We start from the raw sequence: 15,518 nt of genomic DNA, 5'->3' as shown, positions 1-15,518 counted from the left end.
GGTGAGAAGCAGGTTGATTAATCCATCCCTATCCCAATTTAACTTTGTGACTCTCTTCTATCCAAATTTTTGCAAGTGTTACATTTAGGATAGAAGTCAGTCACCATAGTTAGAGTAACTGCACCAACATTTTCATACCCTCCAGCCTAAATCTGTTTCACTTTCAGAACCATTTGGACAGTTCAGATGGTATAAGAAGCCTTTAAAATAGTGAAATAGACATTTGGGCACATGAGGTGAACCAAAAAATTGTGCCTCCTACCCCACCAGGGAAGTAGAGATCAAGATCAGGAACAACGATTGAAATCAGAAACAAAGGGGAAGTGAAGATCTATATTGGGGTCCCCCTTTGGGTCTGTTAGAATTCCTGATCCATGATTGCAGTCATAGGATTGTTGTCTTTCACATAACGTGGTCTGTTTTGACTCCACAGATTGGGAAGTGACGGAGACAGGATGTTTGTGTTACTGTGTTCCGTGAAGTGGGACTATTGTCCTTTATTCTTTTTCTCTTTGGTGTCTGATGCTAGAGAGAGAGGGAGCCATGTTGTAGCGCTCCGTGTGTGTTTATATGTTAATAAAGCAGATTGGCCAAACTGCTGAGTTTGCTGGGGTCTGTCGCACAATGCTGTGAAGGCTCTGCGGATCCCTAAGTGTGCCGGTGTCTGTTGGCATCGGTCGCTGTGATGTTCGGGCTGAAGAAAGCTTTTGAAGCTCCCGAACGAAAGACCAGGAGGGAGAGAACATGCCAGTTGGGCATGTGTCTCTGCCAGGGTCCTACTTGAGTGTAGGCTGAACTCCTGACAGGGTCCTGCCACCTGTGGAGATCGCCTCATCTTGTCTCATGAGTGGGCCAGCCCTGACTAGGAACATGACAGCAGTGAGTGGTGACAGCAGAGGTTTGGAAGCCAACTTTGACTGCAAGACTACACTGGAGACAGATTAGATTAGGATTTGAGACCATGAACGTTCCAGCCTAGTCGGAACTGGGTCTTCCTGGAAGCCCTGTGGATAGCACCACTGTAAAGCCAGCCCTGGGATGTCTAAGGTTCCTCCAAGGCCACACACAAACACTTGTCTGTAGAAATGTCTCCTAAATTCAAAGCAAATGTCACTGTCATAAGAAAAGGCGCTGCCCTTCTTCTCCCCTTGAAATCTGGAAAAGAAAAAAGGACCTCCTCAGCAAAGTTACCCCATGAAGGTAATCAACGGCTCAGAAACAGAGAGGTATGAAGCGCCGGCAATTCTCCTTGACTTCAGTCCCTGACACCTCCTCGATCCTCGGTGACCTATGATTTATTTATTTATTTGAAATTTGAAATGCGCTTTCTTAATTGGTTCCATCTACATTTTAATAATACATTAGCTTGCAATAAACTTGCCCGGTTCTCGAAATTCCATAATACACAACACACAAATCACCCGTCTTTTCTCTCCCTTCTCCCACCTCCCCTTATGCAGCCCTTGACTGAATTGAATTATAAAGCGCTGTTGATGTTCTGTATAGGGGTTTGCTTTATTTCTTGCTACATATTTTCTCATTACATTTCCCTATGATTTATTTATGACAGTGCTATGCATATAAAATCCACGCTGCTCCGAAGTTCACATTGCAATGACCGAAGCGGCAGTCCTGGAAAAGTTCAGCGGGATGATTCAGAAGTGAATCACTTTTGGCAAACGTCCTTCTCTTCCGTGGAGCGAGTCCTCGAGATGCGCTTCAAAGCAGAGCTGGGCAAATGGCAGCCTTTGCATCTGATTTGACGCCCGGCTCTTTTGCTGAAGGAGATGTTGACAACAGGCAGCGGAAATGCTCTTAAGCAGCTGTATAATGTGCCGTGGTAATAAATCATTCCACACAGAGATTGGTCCAACTAAGCACCATATTGCGGTTGCTTCAAACAGAATCAAGATGACAGTGTTTTGAGCCCCATCCTACCTTTCCGAACCCTCAAAATGACTCGGCGAAGGAGGGAGAAGAGATTAATTCAGCTGCTGTCCTTCAGAGATTGGTCCATAGCTCAGTGGTAGAGCATTTGCCTCGCAAGCAGAAGGTCCCAGGTTCCATTCCCAGCATCTCCAGGTCAAGCTGAAAAGGGCTCCTGACTGAAATCCACAATCAGTAGCAACTGAAGCACACCCCATCACTCTTCCGAACATTCTTGCTGCAACTCAGCAATGGCAGGTTAGTAGAACTTCCAGGAAATCGATGTGGGGACAGATGGGATCAGATATACCTTCCCCATCTCCATGCTCATGCTCCTTGATTGGACAGTAGAAGATCTGTTTGACATACAGAAGTTCCTAAGTTCAATCCTGAGCATCTCCAGGCAGGGGTGGGAGAGATCCCTGCCTGGAAGCCTGGAGATCTGCTTCCAGTCAGTGTAGACAAGACTGGGCTAGATGCACCTATGATCTGACTCAATATAAGGCACCTTCCTTTGTTTCTAAACCTTCTCCAGCTCTGGAGGACCTTTTGCTGGAGTTCTCCCTCCTCCCCAGTCACAACCATGAGCAATCTTGGTTTCTAGGGCCAAAGTTGTGTTTCCCTCCCATTAAGAAGTTAGCTTAGATTTATAGCTTCTCAGCCTATAGGTTTGTTGCACAGAAAATTCCTCACATAAGAGCTGCTGATGCACTATCTATCTATATCTATCTATCTATCTATCTATCTATCTATCTATCTATCTATCTATCTATCTATCTATCTATCATCTATCTATCTATCTATCTATCTATATCTATCTATCTATCTATCTATCATCTATCTATCTATCATCTATCTATCTATCTATCATCTATCTATCTATCTATCATCTATCTATCTATCTATCTATCATCTATCTATCTATCTATCTATCTATCTATCTATCTATCATCTATCTATCTATCTATCATCTATCTATCTATATCTATCTATCCATCATCTATCTATCCCACTGCATCTCAGCTTCAGCAAAACAAAATTTCCACTATCAAATGCCTTTTTTTTAATGCATCTTCTGAATGCAACCTCTCAATGTGTGTGGACACAATTCTCCCTGTATGATACTGCAGTGTCCTTCCAGCCTCAGTGCATCACTGATAGTAAGAATATAAGAGGAACCCTATTGAATCAGACCAAAGTCCTATCTAGTCTAGCATTCTGTTCTCACAGCAGTGAACTGGATGCTTCTGGGGAGCCTCTGTGCAGGATCTGAATGCAATAGCACACTCCCATTCATGACCCTCATGATCCCCAGCAAATGGCAATTCAATGCACATTTGCCTCTGACTCTGGAGATGACATAATGTTCATGACTAACAGCCATTGACTATAGAAAATTCTATTTCACTGCCCCTGATCCAGGGCTTTTAAACTTTAAATTCTGTGACAGAAACTCGAAATGCCTAAACATCTGCTGATGTTCCAGAATTTCAGAGGTTTAGTTTCCACATTCCTGCTTGAGCAGCGCATCAGAGCTGCCATGAAGGAAAACTGAAAACAGGATACTCACCACTGATGCCATAATAACGATGGTAGGATTGGATCCTTCCTTGTGTTCTCATTCATGCTTTAAAGGTCTTTGCTACAATATTTGCTGATGAAATTCATGGACATCTAAAACACCTGAACATTGGAAGAGGCAGTGATGGCCAACTCAAAAGGCTTTAAAAGAGGATTAAACAAACTCCTGGAGGAGAAGGCTACTATCCATGGCAAATATCTTCTTCTATCTTCACTGTTGGAGGTATGGAGGTGGAGTGAGTGTTGCTGTGCTCATGTCCAGTTTGTGGCTTTCCTAAGGGCATAAGGTTGGCCACTGAAAACAACAACAACAACAACAACAACAACAACGACAGGATGCCAGCCTAGATGGCCTGAACCAGCTGGCTGAACTTACGTTCTTATACAGTGGTACCTCGAGTTACAAACACCTCAGGTTACAAACGCTTCAGGTTACAAACTCTACTAACCTGGAAGAGTTACCTCGGGTTGAGAACTTTGCCCCAGGATGAGAATGGAAATTGTGTGCCGGCAGCACAGTGGCAACAAGAGGCCCCATTAGTGTAAGCACATCTCTAGTTAAGAACAGTTTCAGGTTAAGAACAGACCTGAAAGGGATGAATTTATAAAGGCAGTGAGGATTAACAGTGGGTGGAATGCTGATCTTAGAGAGATGGCTGATATAAACCAGAAGTCTCATAGATTTAGTATGTAACTCTTTTGGGAAAGGCAGAAACTCATCGGCATAGCATCTGTTGAATCCAGAAGGTCCCAGGTTCAATACTCATCATCTCCAGGAATGAATGAGAGAAACCTGTCTGAACTGCTGCCAGTCAGTGTAGACCAGGGATGTCCAACAGGTCGATCGCAATCTACTGGTAGATTCCCGGGAGGTTTAGGTAGATCAGAGTCGATCGCTGGGTCCCTTTCCTTGTTGTTGTTGTTGTTTAGTCGTTTAGTCGTGTCCGACTCTTCGTGACCCCATGGATCAGAGCACGCCAGGCACTTCTGTCTTCCACTGCCTCCCGCAGTTTGGTCAAACTCATGCTGGTAGCTTGGAGAACACTGTCCAGCCATCTCGTCCTCTGTCGTCCCCTTTTCCTTGTGCCCTCCATCTTTCCCAACATCAGGGTCTTTTCCAGGGACTCTTCTCTTCTCATGAGGTGGCCAAAGTATTGGAGCCTCAGCTTCAGGATCTGTCCTTCCAGTGAGCACTCAGGGCTGATTTCCTTCATAATGGATAGGTTTGATCTTCTTGCAGTCCATGAGACTCTCAAGAGTCTCCTCCAGCACCATAATTCAAAAGCATCAATTCTTCAGTGATCAGCCTTCTTTATGGTTCAGCTCTCACTTCCATACATTACTATCCCTTTCCTTATCATTGTTTAAAAGGAATCCTGCCCGCTCCCTCACTCTGCCCTCTATTGTTGCACAATCTGCAGAACAGAAGACAGTTTTTACTCAGTGAGGCTGTTTGTTTCCCTGAGTGGGTGTTCCTCTTTCTCCCTTAAAATGGCCAGCAGCTTAGCCATGAACCCCCCAAAATTGGGGCTTTCTTCCTCGCTAAGAAAAAGCTCAGCAACTTTGACCTGAATCTGCCAGTTTTTAATTCCGTGAGTAGATTGCAGCCTCTTTGGAGTTGGCCACAATACTGAACCAGAAAACCTCTCAGACAAGTGGAAGTGAGGATGAGCCCTCAGTATAAGGCAACTTCCTATGATCCTGTGACTTTGTGGAGCTTACACTAGAGGTGAAATGCATCCAGCTGTTTATTAATGAAAACTTAGTGCCTCTAGGAAAAAAATGAAAGTTTATAATATAGACACTCTGGGGAGGTTGCTTTGGTACGCACCAGCTAATAATATTTGATTAGGCTTTACTTCAAATGTGGATTTACTAGGATGTCATCTTAGCAATCTAGAACTGCTTCAAGGTCCAGTAGTTTTGCCTCATCAGGTAGCAATGCAGTCACCAGGAGCGAGAGAAATGCAAATAGGAAAAAATGATGGAGAGTCATTCATGTAATGGAAAAAGCTGGACAAAGTATCAATGGAAGGGTGTGTGAAAGACAGGGAGAGGCTTGTTCCATTTCTGAAGAAGGAAAAGAAGAGGATAAAAAAAAGTAGGAACCGTAAAAGCAGGAGATGGCTAACCATTGTACAGAGCGTTGAAAAGGACGCAATTGTCTTCTGCTTGAAACTTGCAGGTTTTTGTAGCACTCCCAAAATATGGGAAACCAACTGAGAGTGGGACAAAAAGAATGGTGGCTCTACCGAATGAAGCCAAACTGAGATATCTATTAAATGATGATGACCCCCTAAGATCACTCATGGTTGCCAGATTCTTGATCAGCGTCCTATCCCTAAAGAAGAGAAACGGACTCCTGTGCGGCTCGGATAATCCCTTTAAACTATGATCTATGTTTTAGGATGTAATTAGGTGATATCTCCATTGATGTCTTCTACGAATTTATGAGTAGAGGGCGATGTTTATGTTACAAATTTATTGTAATGTATGATGTTGGCCTTTTGTTTTCGTTTTGCTTTTGTTCTTGTCTGTTTTTTGTAAGTTTTGGCGGTTTTAAATTTGGAGTATCTGAAGAAGTGTGCATGCACACGAAAGCTCATACCAAGAACTAACTTAGTTGGTCTTTAAGGTGCTACTGGAAAGAAATTTTTGTTTTGTTTTGACTATGGCAGACCAACACGGCTACCTATCTGTAACTTAAATTTGGAGGTTTAAGTACACTATGTTGGTATGGGAAACTGTCGTGTGATGGGCCAATGGCCGTAATAAAGATCAATACAATACAAAAATGGTGGCTCTAGCTTGACCTCTTTTAAAAGCACGGTTTGCTCTAAGCAATTTTGCTTTTCTTATCACTGTTTGGCCAAAGAATTCTGGCACCTGCAGTTTGCTGAGGGGTGCTGAGACTTGTTGGGCAGCCCCTATTCCCTCCCCAGAGCCACAGTTCCCAGAGCTCACTGGAAAAGGAATTGACTGCAAAATCACTCTGAGAACTGACACTGTGTGTAGAAACTCTCAGCACCTTTAACAAACCACAGCTCCCAGAATTCTTTGAGGGAACCCATGGCTGTTTAAAGTGGTATCATAGTGCTTTAAATGTACGGTGTCAGTTTGGGTCAAGTCTAGATAAGTTAGGCCAAGGCCAGGCAAGGAAAGCCCAGAAAAGGTTTTTTGTTTTTTTTAAAGATATTTATTGAAATTTTACAAAAACATAAGTTTACAAAATAGAAAAAAAGTCATATAGAAAGAAAAAGATACAAAAAAGAAGACATAGAAAAATACATAAAAAAGAAAAAAGAAGAATAAAAATACAAAAAACAAAAATAAATAGATAAAAAAGAATTAAAAACAAATCCGTTTTTAGTAACTTTAAACTCATTAGCTTGTTTCCTTCGCCTCCTCACACCTCCCCTTTTTATATTCCCATTTAAATAATCAAATCAGCAAATCCTTACCCTCTTTCGTTTATCTTAACTCTATATCTTAACATATTATAACTCTATATTTTCATCCATTATCAATTCATTTTTGCATATTCTTATTAACTTTGTTACTAATGCCACTTATTTTCAATCCAACATCATTTTAACATTCATTAATTTTTCAGTGTTTCTGAAGATAGTCTTTAAATTTCTTCCAGTCTTCTTCCACCAACTCTTCTCCCAGGTCTCGGATTCTGCCAGTCATTTCCGCCAATTCCATATCATCCATCACCTTCATCTGCCAGAAAAGGTTTTGTACAGGAGTCTTTTCCAGCTCTATATAGAGATTCCAGAAGCTGAACCTGAAATCATCGTCATGCAAACCCTTTGCTCTCTGTCCTTTTCTCTGCATGCTTTAATGGTCTCACCATAAAGAGCAGCAGAAGTTATCTAAGCATCTTCTTTGGCCAAATCTTGGCTGATCTTAGCAGTCTGTTTCACCCCAGAGATTCTTGCCACCACCACTCCTCCTGATCCCAGAGTCTAGAAGGCCTTTAAGACCTCGTCTTCCAGACAAGGGCTGCAAGCAAGGCAGGCATTTGACATGCAGAAAGAGTCAACCCAGAATCAACAGCTGTCTCCATGCTAGCACAGGAGGCCATAAAAAAAGAGAAAAGAACCCAGCACCTCATTTCTGGTGACAAAAATAGTAACGAAGAAAAACGAATGCCACTGAATTAATCTACTCCCCTGACAAAGATTGCAGCAAATGAGGGAAATGGCCTGGCAGGAAAATTAACCCATATTCTCATTATACTGTTAAGTGGCCTTTTCAGATGCTGCTGCACTCAGCTGATAGTTTACAATTCAAAAATGTGCAAACGATACCAGCATACACTGGCAATGCTTTTATTGCCGAACGCTGCATATGGATCACCCTCCCAAAATACACACACACAGAGAGATAGAGAGAGAGAGACCAGCTTTTGCAACTGCTTCTTGTAAACAGACCGAGAGATGCTTGTTTGCCTGCAGACATGGGGCTGTTAAATTGGCTTATTCCAGAAACAGGGACATTTCTTTTCGCCTCCGCAACCCAAGCACCACGGTAGCCATTTGCAAAGCGGGACTCTGCAAAAGGGCCGCCACGTTCTGAAAGATGAATGATATGGTGGATGGTCCTTATTCAACGAGGAGCAAATCTAAGTCTAAGTACCAGATGGCAGAGCCGAACACAGAAAATCCGTATGTGTGATGGCGGCAAGGGACAGTCATTGACATACTTGCTTTTCCGGCCAAATGCCTCAACAGATGCAGAGATTTTACATGTTAACGTTTCAATATGCCACTAAAACCCAGGAGGGAAGTTGGAGGCAAGAAGCAAAGGCGATTTAAAGTGACAGGGGAGAAATGCGACTCATTTCTCCCACTAAGCTAGGTGATTCTTTCTAGGGAGTTGCAGGTCAAATTGGGCCCTCAATATTTTTTTTTTTTTTATTGCTGTTGCTGTTGTGTTCACAGCCCACTGGTTAGGCAACCCAAAAACTAGAACTCATGGGCCTCCAACAAGAACATAAGAACATAATAGTGAAGGGAGAGGGAAGGTATTCCCTCTATTTTATATTTAAGTAAAATTGCTCTGATAAATTGCTCTGATAAATCGCTCTGATAAGTTGCTTGCTTTGCTGAGTTTGGAAGAGAGTTTGGAAGAGGCCCACTTCCCCTTTCTGCTGGCTAGCAGGGAGAGCAGCGGCTTTGCAGAGGGGCCCGCTTCCTCTTTCTTCTGGCTAGCAGGGAGGCCCCATTTCCTTTGCTTTCTCTCAGCTAGAAGTTTGCTATATTTGGCCAGACGGTCGTTTCTTTTTTTTTGCACATGCTATGCTTCCTGCTGCAGAAACGCAAGAGACAAGGAGCACACAAACAAGGGAGGGAGGGGGCTTAGCTAGCTATATGCCATATTAGGGAGTAAGCTAAAACTTGCTAGCTGATTGGAGAGGATTTTGGGGAAGCTTGGGGGAGGGAGGGTATTTTCAAGGTATAAGAAAGTTTGTAAATGTGAAATTGGGCGCAGCCAGTTTTACAGAAGCTATTCTGCTGGTTGCCCCAGCATGCTGTTTTTTTTTCAAATAAATCTCTTTTCTCCGACCAAGACGTCTCTGGAGTAGTTTCTCCCCTCTGCCCACGGGGTCAGGCGGACCGCTGGACCCTCCAGGGTTAAAGATAAGGCTTCAGTTTTGGGGGCTCGTGTCCGGGATAGGTCCCCACCCCACAGAGGGGCCAGACTCGACCGAGGTGAGCAACCAGGAGTGGTGTTCGCGGTTTCCAGGCGCCACCCTGCCAGTTTGTGGGGGGAGATCGCCACATCGTGCCTGCGCCGAAGACACCCGGTCGAGGGAGAAAAGAGAACGGCCGAAGGGGAGGTCTGCAGCGGAGCAGGTAAGCCCTAAGGGAAGGGCAAGGGACGAAGCCTAATCAGCTTCACCTGGCTGTGAGCAGTAAAGTGCCGCCAGGGAAGGGTCTGGCTGTGAGCAGCAGGCTGCCGCCAGAAGGAGGACAAACAGGGGAAGGGGAAGGAGAAGGTGAAGGGATTTGTGTTTTGTGTGCTGTGTGCCAGATACTCCAGTGGTTGAATTGTCAAGTGTGGGCCGGGGCTTAGCGTCCCCTTGGCCGAGCGATTGCAGGATTGTGCATTCCTTGGCAGCGTGAGCTCGTCCAAGTCACAATCTGTAGTGTGTGGAGTGTGAGAGGATTTTAAGCCCGGTCAGGAGCGGAGTATCTGGAAAATGGGATCCGGAGGCAGCAAATGTACCCCTTTGCAGTGTTTTTTGAATAATTGGAAAGCAGCCACGAAGAATGACGATTGGGGCTTTAAACTGAAAAGGGAGCGCCTTAGAACACTCTGTGAAGTGGATTGGCCCACCCAAGGAACAAATTGGCCCTCAGAGGGGACCTTTGACTTGCAATTGATAAACCCCTTGTGGCGGAACATAGTCAATGTCCATCCAGACCAAATCCCTTATATCTCCACTTGGAAAAAGAATGTGGAAGAGAACCCCCCCTGGTTGACAGATTGTCGTGCAGCCTTTGGACAAGGAGCCAGGGTGTGTGCCGTGACAAAGCCAAAGCCCCCAGTCTTGCAGGACCCTGAAGGAGAGGGAGAGGAAGCTTTAAGACCCCCTCCCCCGTATGTCCCACCAACCGCACCCCCAGTGCTAGCCAATCTGGTCTCAGGTCTCCCTGGACCGGCCCCGCAGCCTGAGGAAGAAGCAGGGGGGGGGAGCCCGAGAAACATGAAAGTGCAGATGATGAGGAAGAAGATGTGGAGAAGTTCAGAGAGAAGCTGGAAAAACAAGTAAAGCAAGGAGAGAAATGGGCAGAGAAAGATGACGAGAGGGTGAGAAGGGAGATTGGACCATGGAAGAACGAGGTAGATGTGGCACTACACCTATTGGATGCAGCCACATGTAGGCCAAGACAGACAAAGAAGAAACAGAAACATTTAATGAAGGCATGGGAGGGAGCCAAAAGGCACGAAGCAAGGAAAGAGGAAGAGGAGTCAGCAGCGAAAATAGCCCCTCTGCGCCGAGTATATGACCCCCCAGGGCCCCCGGGACCAGGTGGGGCAGCAGCAGCACGGACCTACACGGTCCAGCATATACCCTTTTCAAGTGCAGATGTTTGTAATTGGAGGAACCAGAATCCCTCCTTTGAGGAAAACCCAGCAAAGATTATAAAATTGTTTGAAGGGATTTTCAAAACCTACAATCCCACTTTTGATGATGTGCAGTATCTGATGGATGCACTATTAACTACAGAAGAGACCAGGCGAATACACGCCGAGGCACGGGCTCATATGAGAGCAGAACAAGTGGCGGAAGCCAACATTCCAAATATTTACCCCGAAAATACACCAAATTGGGATTATCAAACAAATGATGGCCAAAACACCCTCACTACCTATCGCCAGTACGTGTTAAATGGTATGAGAAGGGCAGCCAGGAAACCCACTAACTTTGTGAAGGTCAGAGAGGTAGTGCAGGGGAATGAAGAGGCCCCAGGAGCATATTTAGAACGCCTGAAGGAAGCTTACCGCCAGTATACTCCTGTGGACCCAGATGAGGCTGCCAACGCCCCTATCATAAAAGCTGCCTTTGTAGCTCAGGCGGCGGCCGATGTCCGCCGAAAAATCCAGAAACACGAGGGGTTCATGGGGCACCCCCTTGAGTGGATGTTGGAAATAGCTCAGACCACTTACAACCTAAGGGAAGAGGAGGCCCAAAAGAAAAAGGAGAAGTATCAGGCTAAAAAGCTGATGGCGCTGCAGAGCACCACACCCATTCCCCAAGAAAGAGGAAGTGCCCGGGGAGGAGGGCCAGGCCACCTGGGGAGGAACCAGTGCGCCATCTGCCGGCAGGAAGGGCACTGGAAAAGAGAATGCCCACAGGCTCACTCAGGGGGAAGAGGACGAGGAGTACGAGGAGGACGAGTCCCAGGCTCCATTCCCGTGGGACCCGGACAGGAACTGAGGCCTTGGACATCGGCAAATAACAGCAGGGGTAGAGGACGTGGACAAGGACCCCCCTGGTACCCCCCAGCCCAAGGACAACCTGGCGCAATGAGCCTGAGGGAAGAGGAAGAATATTAGGACAGACCGGGCCCAGCTGATTTAGGTTCCCGTGAGCCCATGGTCAAACTACAAACAGGGAACCGAACCATCCCCTTCATGGTTGATACAGGAGCTGCCCACTCTGTTTTGCCTGTACCAGTGTCCAAGCCCACCAAGCAAACGGTTAACATAATAGGAGCTACAGGCAAATCACAAAGGGCCCCATTCCTACAATCTGTTGTCTGTCGCCTGGGTGGCCAAGTGGTCCAACACAAGTTTTTGTACATACCAGAGTGCCCCATCCCATTATTGGGCCGAGACCTGCTTTCAAAATTGCAAGCCCAGATCTCCTTCCAACCGACAGGCGAAGTAACAATGACCACAGGGCCAGCAGGAGAGTTTTCCCTAGAGGTACCCTTGAGGGAACACTGGCGCTTGATGGTGGTAAAAGAAGAGGAGGGACCCATCCCCGCCAGTATTCTGGAACAAGTGAACCCTGCGGTATGGGCTGAAGGCAATCCTCCAGGAATGGCGAGGAACATCCCACCTATAATAGTCAAGCCCAAGCCATTTGCCAACCCGGTGGCTGTGAACCAATACCCTATCCCTCGGCGAGCTGCGGAAGGAGTATGGGTACATTTAGAACGGTTACTTCGCCATGGCATCCTGAGGCAGTGTCAATCTCAATGGAATACCCCACTCTTGCCAGTAAAGAAGGAAGATGGCGGATATCGTCCGGTCCAAGACCTTCGATTGGTTAACCAAGCCGTGGAAACCCTCCACCCCAATGTGCCCAATCCTTACACGCTGTTGAGTTTAATACCTCCCACCGCATGTTATTTCACCGTATTGGACTTGAAGGATGCATTCTTCTGCTGCCGCCTAGCGGAAGAAAGTCAGCCCCTGTTTGCCTTTCAATGGACAGATCCAGGAACAGGCACTAGGGTGCAATATACGTGGACAAGACTCCCGCAAGGCTTCAAGAATTCACCAACCCTTTTTGGGGTTGCATTGGCCTCGGACCTATCCAGCTTCCCCACCAGCCCACACAGAATTCTGATGCAATACGTAGATGATTTGCTCCTGGCCTGTTCAGACGAGAACACGTGTATGGAAGCCACCAAAGACTTGCTGAATCACTTAGCCAAGGCAGGATACCGAGTATCTAAGAAAAAGGCCCAAATATGTCAGCCCACTGTGAAATACCTTGGATTTGATATATCCCATCAGCGGCGAGCCCTGAGGGAAGAAAGGAAGCAAGCTATTATCCAGATTCCAGAGCCAAAGAACCGCCGGGAACTCCGTGGCTTTCTGGGATCGGCAGGATTCTGCAGAATATGGATACCAGATTACAGCACAATTGCCAAGCCTCTGCATGAATCGACCAGAGGAACTGAAAAGGACCCCTTTGTGTGGGGAGAAGAACAACAGCAGGCCTTTAAGAACCTAAAAAGGGCATTACAGCAGGCACCAGCGCTAGGCATTCCAAATCCTGAGAAGCCTTTCTCCCTGTTTGTGGATGAGGACCAGGGAACAGCAAAGGGAGTGTTATGCCAGAAATTGGGAAGCTGGCAGCAGCCCGTGGCATACCTATCTGAGCGCCTGACGCCTACTGAACAAGGTTTACCGCCCTGCATGAGAGCAGTTGTGGCAGTAGCCACTTTATTGAACAAAGCAGACAAATTCACCTTTGGCCAAGACACTGTTTGTGTGACCCCGCATGCAGTCCCAGCTCTGCTTGACATGAAGGGTACCTATTTCCTCTCCCAAGCGAAGATGAGAAAGTGTCAGATGTTATTGCTGCATCCGCGTTTGAAGTTCCAGGTCACCACCGCCCTCAACCCAGCTACCCTGTTGCCGGTAGGAGAAGGTGAGGAGCCACCGCACGATTGCATTGAGGTTATGGACGAAGTGTATTCTAGCAGGCCTGACCTCAAAGATGAAGCAAGCCCTCACTGGCCTTCATGGTTTGTGGATGGAAGCAGCTTTGTTGAGGCTGGACAACGAAAAGCAGGCTATGCAGTGGTAGCCCTGGAAGACCAGGTGATCGAGGCAAAGGCACTCCCACCTGGAACATCGGCCCAGCTAGCAGAGCTAGTTGCACTCACTAGAGCCCTGAACCTGGCAAAGGGACAGAAGATAAACATTTATACTGACTCTAAGTATGCATTTCTGACTTTACATGCCCATGGAGCCTTGTGGAAGGAAAGAGGTTTGCTTACCTCCAGAGGAAATCAGATGGCCCACCCACAAGCCTTATTGGACCTCCTGGATGCAGTATGGGAACCCGAGGCAGTAGCAGTTATCCATTGTTATGGACACAAAACTGGACCAGGGGAAGTGGCCAGAGGAAATCGACTAGCAGACAGAGTGGCCAAGGAAGCAGCCCGGGAACCAGCTCCCGCATCAGTTATTGGAGCACTGGTCCCTGAAAAGATCTTGAATACCGCTGATAAGCCAATATACACCAAGAAGGAAAGGGACACCGCAGATGCCCAGGAACTGACTATGTCCAAAGAAGGATGGTACCTTACTCATGATGACAGAATATGGATCCCTGAGTCCTTGTCCCGACAGATAACCCAAAGATATCATGAATCCACCCACATGGGACCAGATGCCACAACCACACAGCTGAGGCAGTGCTTTTATATAGCCCATCTTTACCAATTGGCAGCCCAGATCTCCAGGCAGTGCCCGTTATGCCAAAAGAACAACCCCAGAACAGGACCTTTGGCTCCCCCGGGAGTCCAACATATTGGAACTGCACCCATGGAAGATCTTGTTGTGGACTTTACTGAATTACCTCGTTGTGGACTGCACCGCTACTTGCTGGTGGCGGTGTGCACCTATACTGGATGGGTTGAGGCATGGCCTACTAAAACTGAACGGTCCTCTGAAGTCTCGAGGTGCCTCCTGAGGGAGATCATACCCCGTTATGGCCTGCCCAGAACTATTGGCTCTGATAATGGCCCAGCGTTTGTTCATGCGGTGTTGCAGGAACTAGCCAAAGTTCTGCAAATCAATTGGAAATTGCACACCGCCTATAGGCCTCAGAGCTCAGGAAAGGTAGAAAGAATGAACAGGACTTTGAAAAATCAGTTGTCCAAGCTAACCCAGGAAACAGGCTCTAACTGGGTATCTATGTTACCCCTTGCCTTATTAAGGGTCAGAAGCCTACCCCAAAAGCGTACCCACTTATCACCCTTTGAAATAATGTTTGGGAGACCAGTCCCTTATGTTAGGCTACTGACTCCTCACGTCACTCGAGATGTACAGCTTGATAACTATGTGCAGTCACTCTCCCGAGTTCTTCTTTCTCTTAACAGGTGGACCCACGAACGCACCCCGTGTGTTCTGACTGAACCCTTGCACCAGTTTGAGCCGGGTGACGAAGTGTGGATCAAAGACTGGGCCCAGACACCTCTACAACCGTGTTGGAAGGGTCCTCACACTGTCCTGCTGTCCACACCCACTGCTGTAAAAGTCACTGGCATCACCCCGTGGGTCCACCACACCCGAGTGAAGAGAGTTGTGTCTGACTGGTCAGCTACGCCAAATCCTGCTAATCCACTGAAGCTGACCATCTCCAGGAGACCGCCAGACGACCGCCCTGCTGGTGTCACTCCGGACGCTGACACTTCTACGCACGGCTGAAGAATTGGATGGGAGGGACGCCCGCCGGCAGCGCCCCCAACGTTCCAGTTAGTCAGACCCGACCGCCTGACAATTCCGAGGTCCCCGTGAGGACTCTAGTGTGTATTGTTTGGTGCGAGGGTGCCCCGGTGGGAATTCTTACGCCTAGCATTTGCCGCCTAAACGCAGCTGTCTATTCGTGTGGATGTGTGGTAGCCCATCCCCCTTGGCTCCCGTCCTCCTGGGGTTTGCGCCTTTCACCAACTCACCGAAGCTATAATCACCCATCTGGCACTCCCGGTTTCTACGTCCACACTATAGGGTTTGACGCCTGGGCGCAT

At 47.0% G+C, this 15,518-nt stretch overlaps 1 protein-coding gene across 1 annotated transcript; it reads left to right on the top strand.

Annotated features, from left to right (window-relative positions):
- The first annotated feature begins 10,437 nt into the window (after window positions 1–10,437).
- Window positions 10,438–15,198, top strand: LOC128423676 (uncharacterized). The gene is made up of 4 exons (XM_053409115.1): window positions 10,438–11,439; window positions 11,581–13,930; window positions 14,592–14,610; window positions 14,871–15,198. The coding sequence occupies exons 1-4, from the start codon at window positions 10,438–10,440 to the stop codon at window positions 15,196–15,198; spliced, it is 3,699 nt and encodes a 1,232-aa protein (XP_053265090.1).
- Window positions 15,199–15,518: the final 320 nt, after the last annotated feature.

This window comes from Podarcis raffonei, chromosome 11 (assembly GCF_027172205.1).
Source record: "Podarcis raffonei isolate rPodRaf1 chromosome 11, rPodRaf1.pri, whole genome shotgun sequence".
NCBI lineage: Eukaryota > Metazoa > Chordata > Lepidosauria > Squamata > Lacertidae > Podarcis > Podarcis raffonei.
This window is presented reverse-complemented; position numbering and strand designations above follow the sequence as displayed.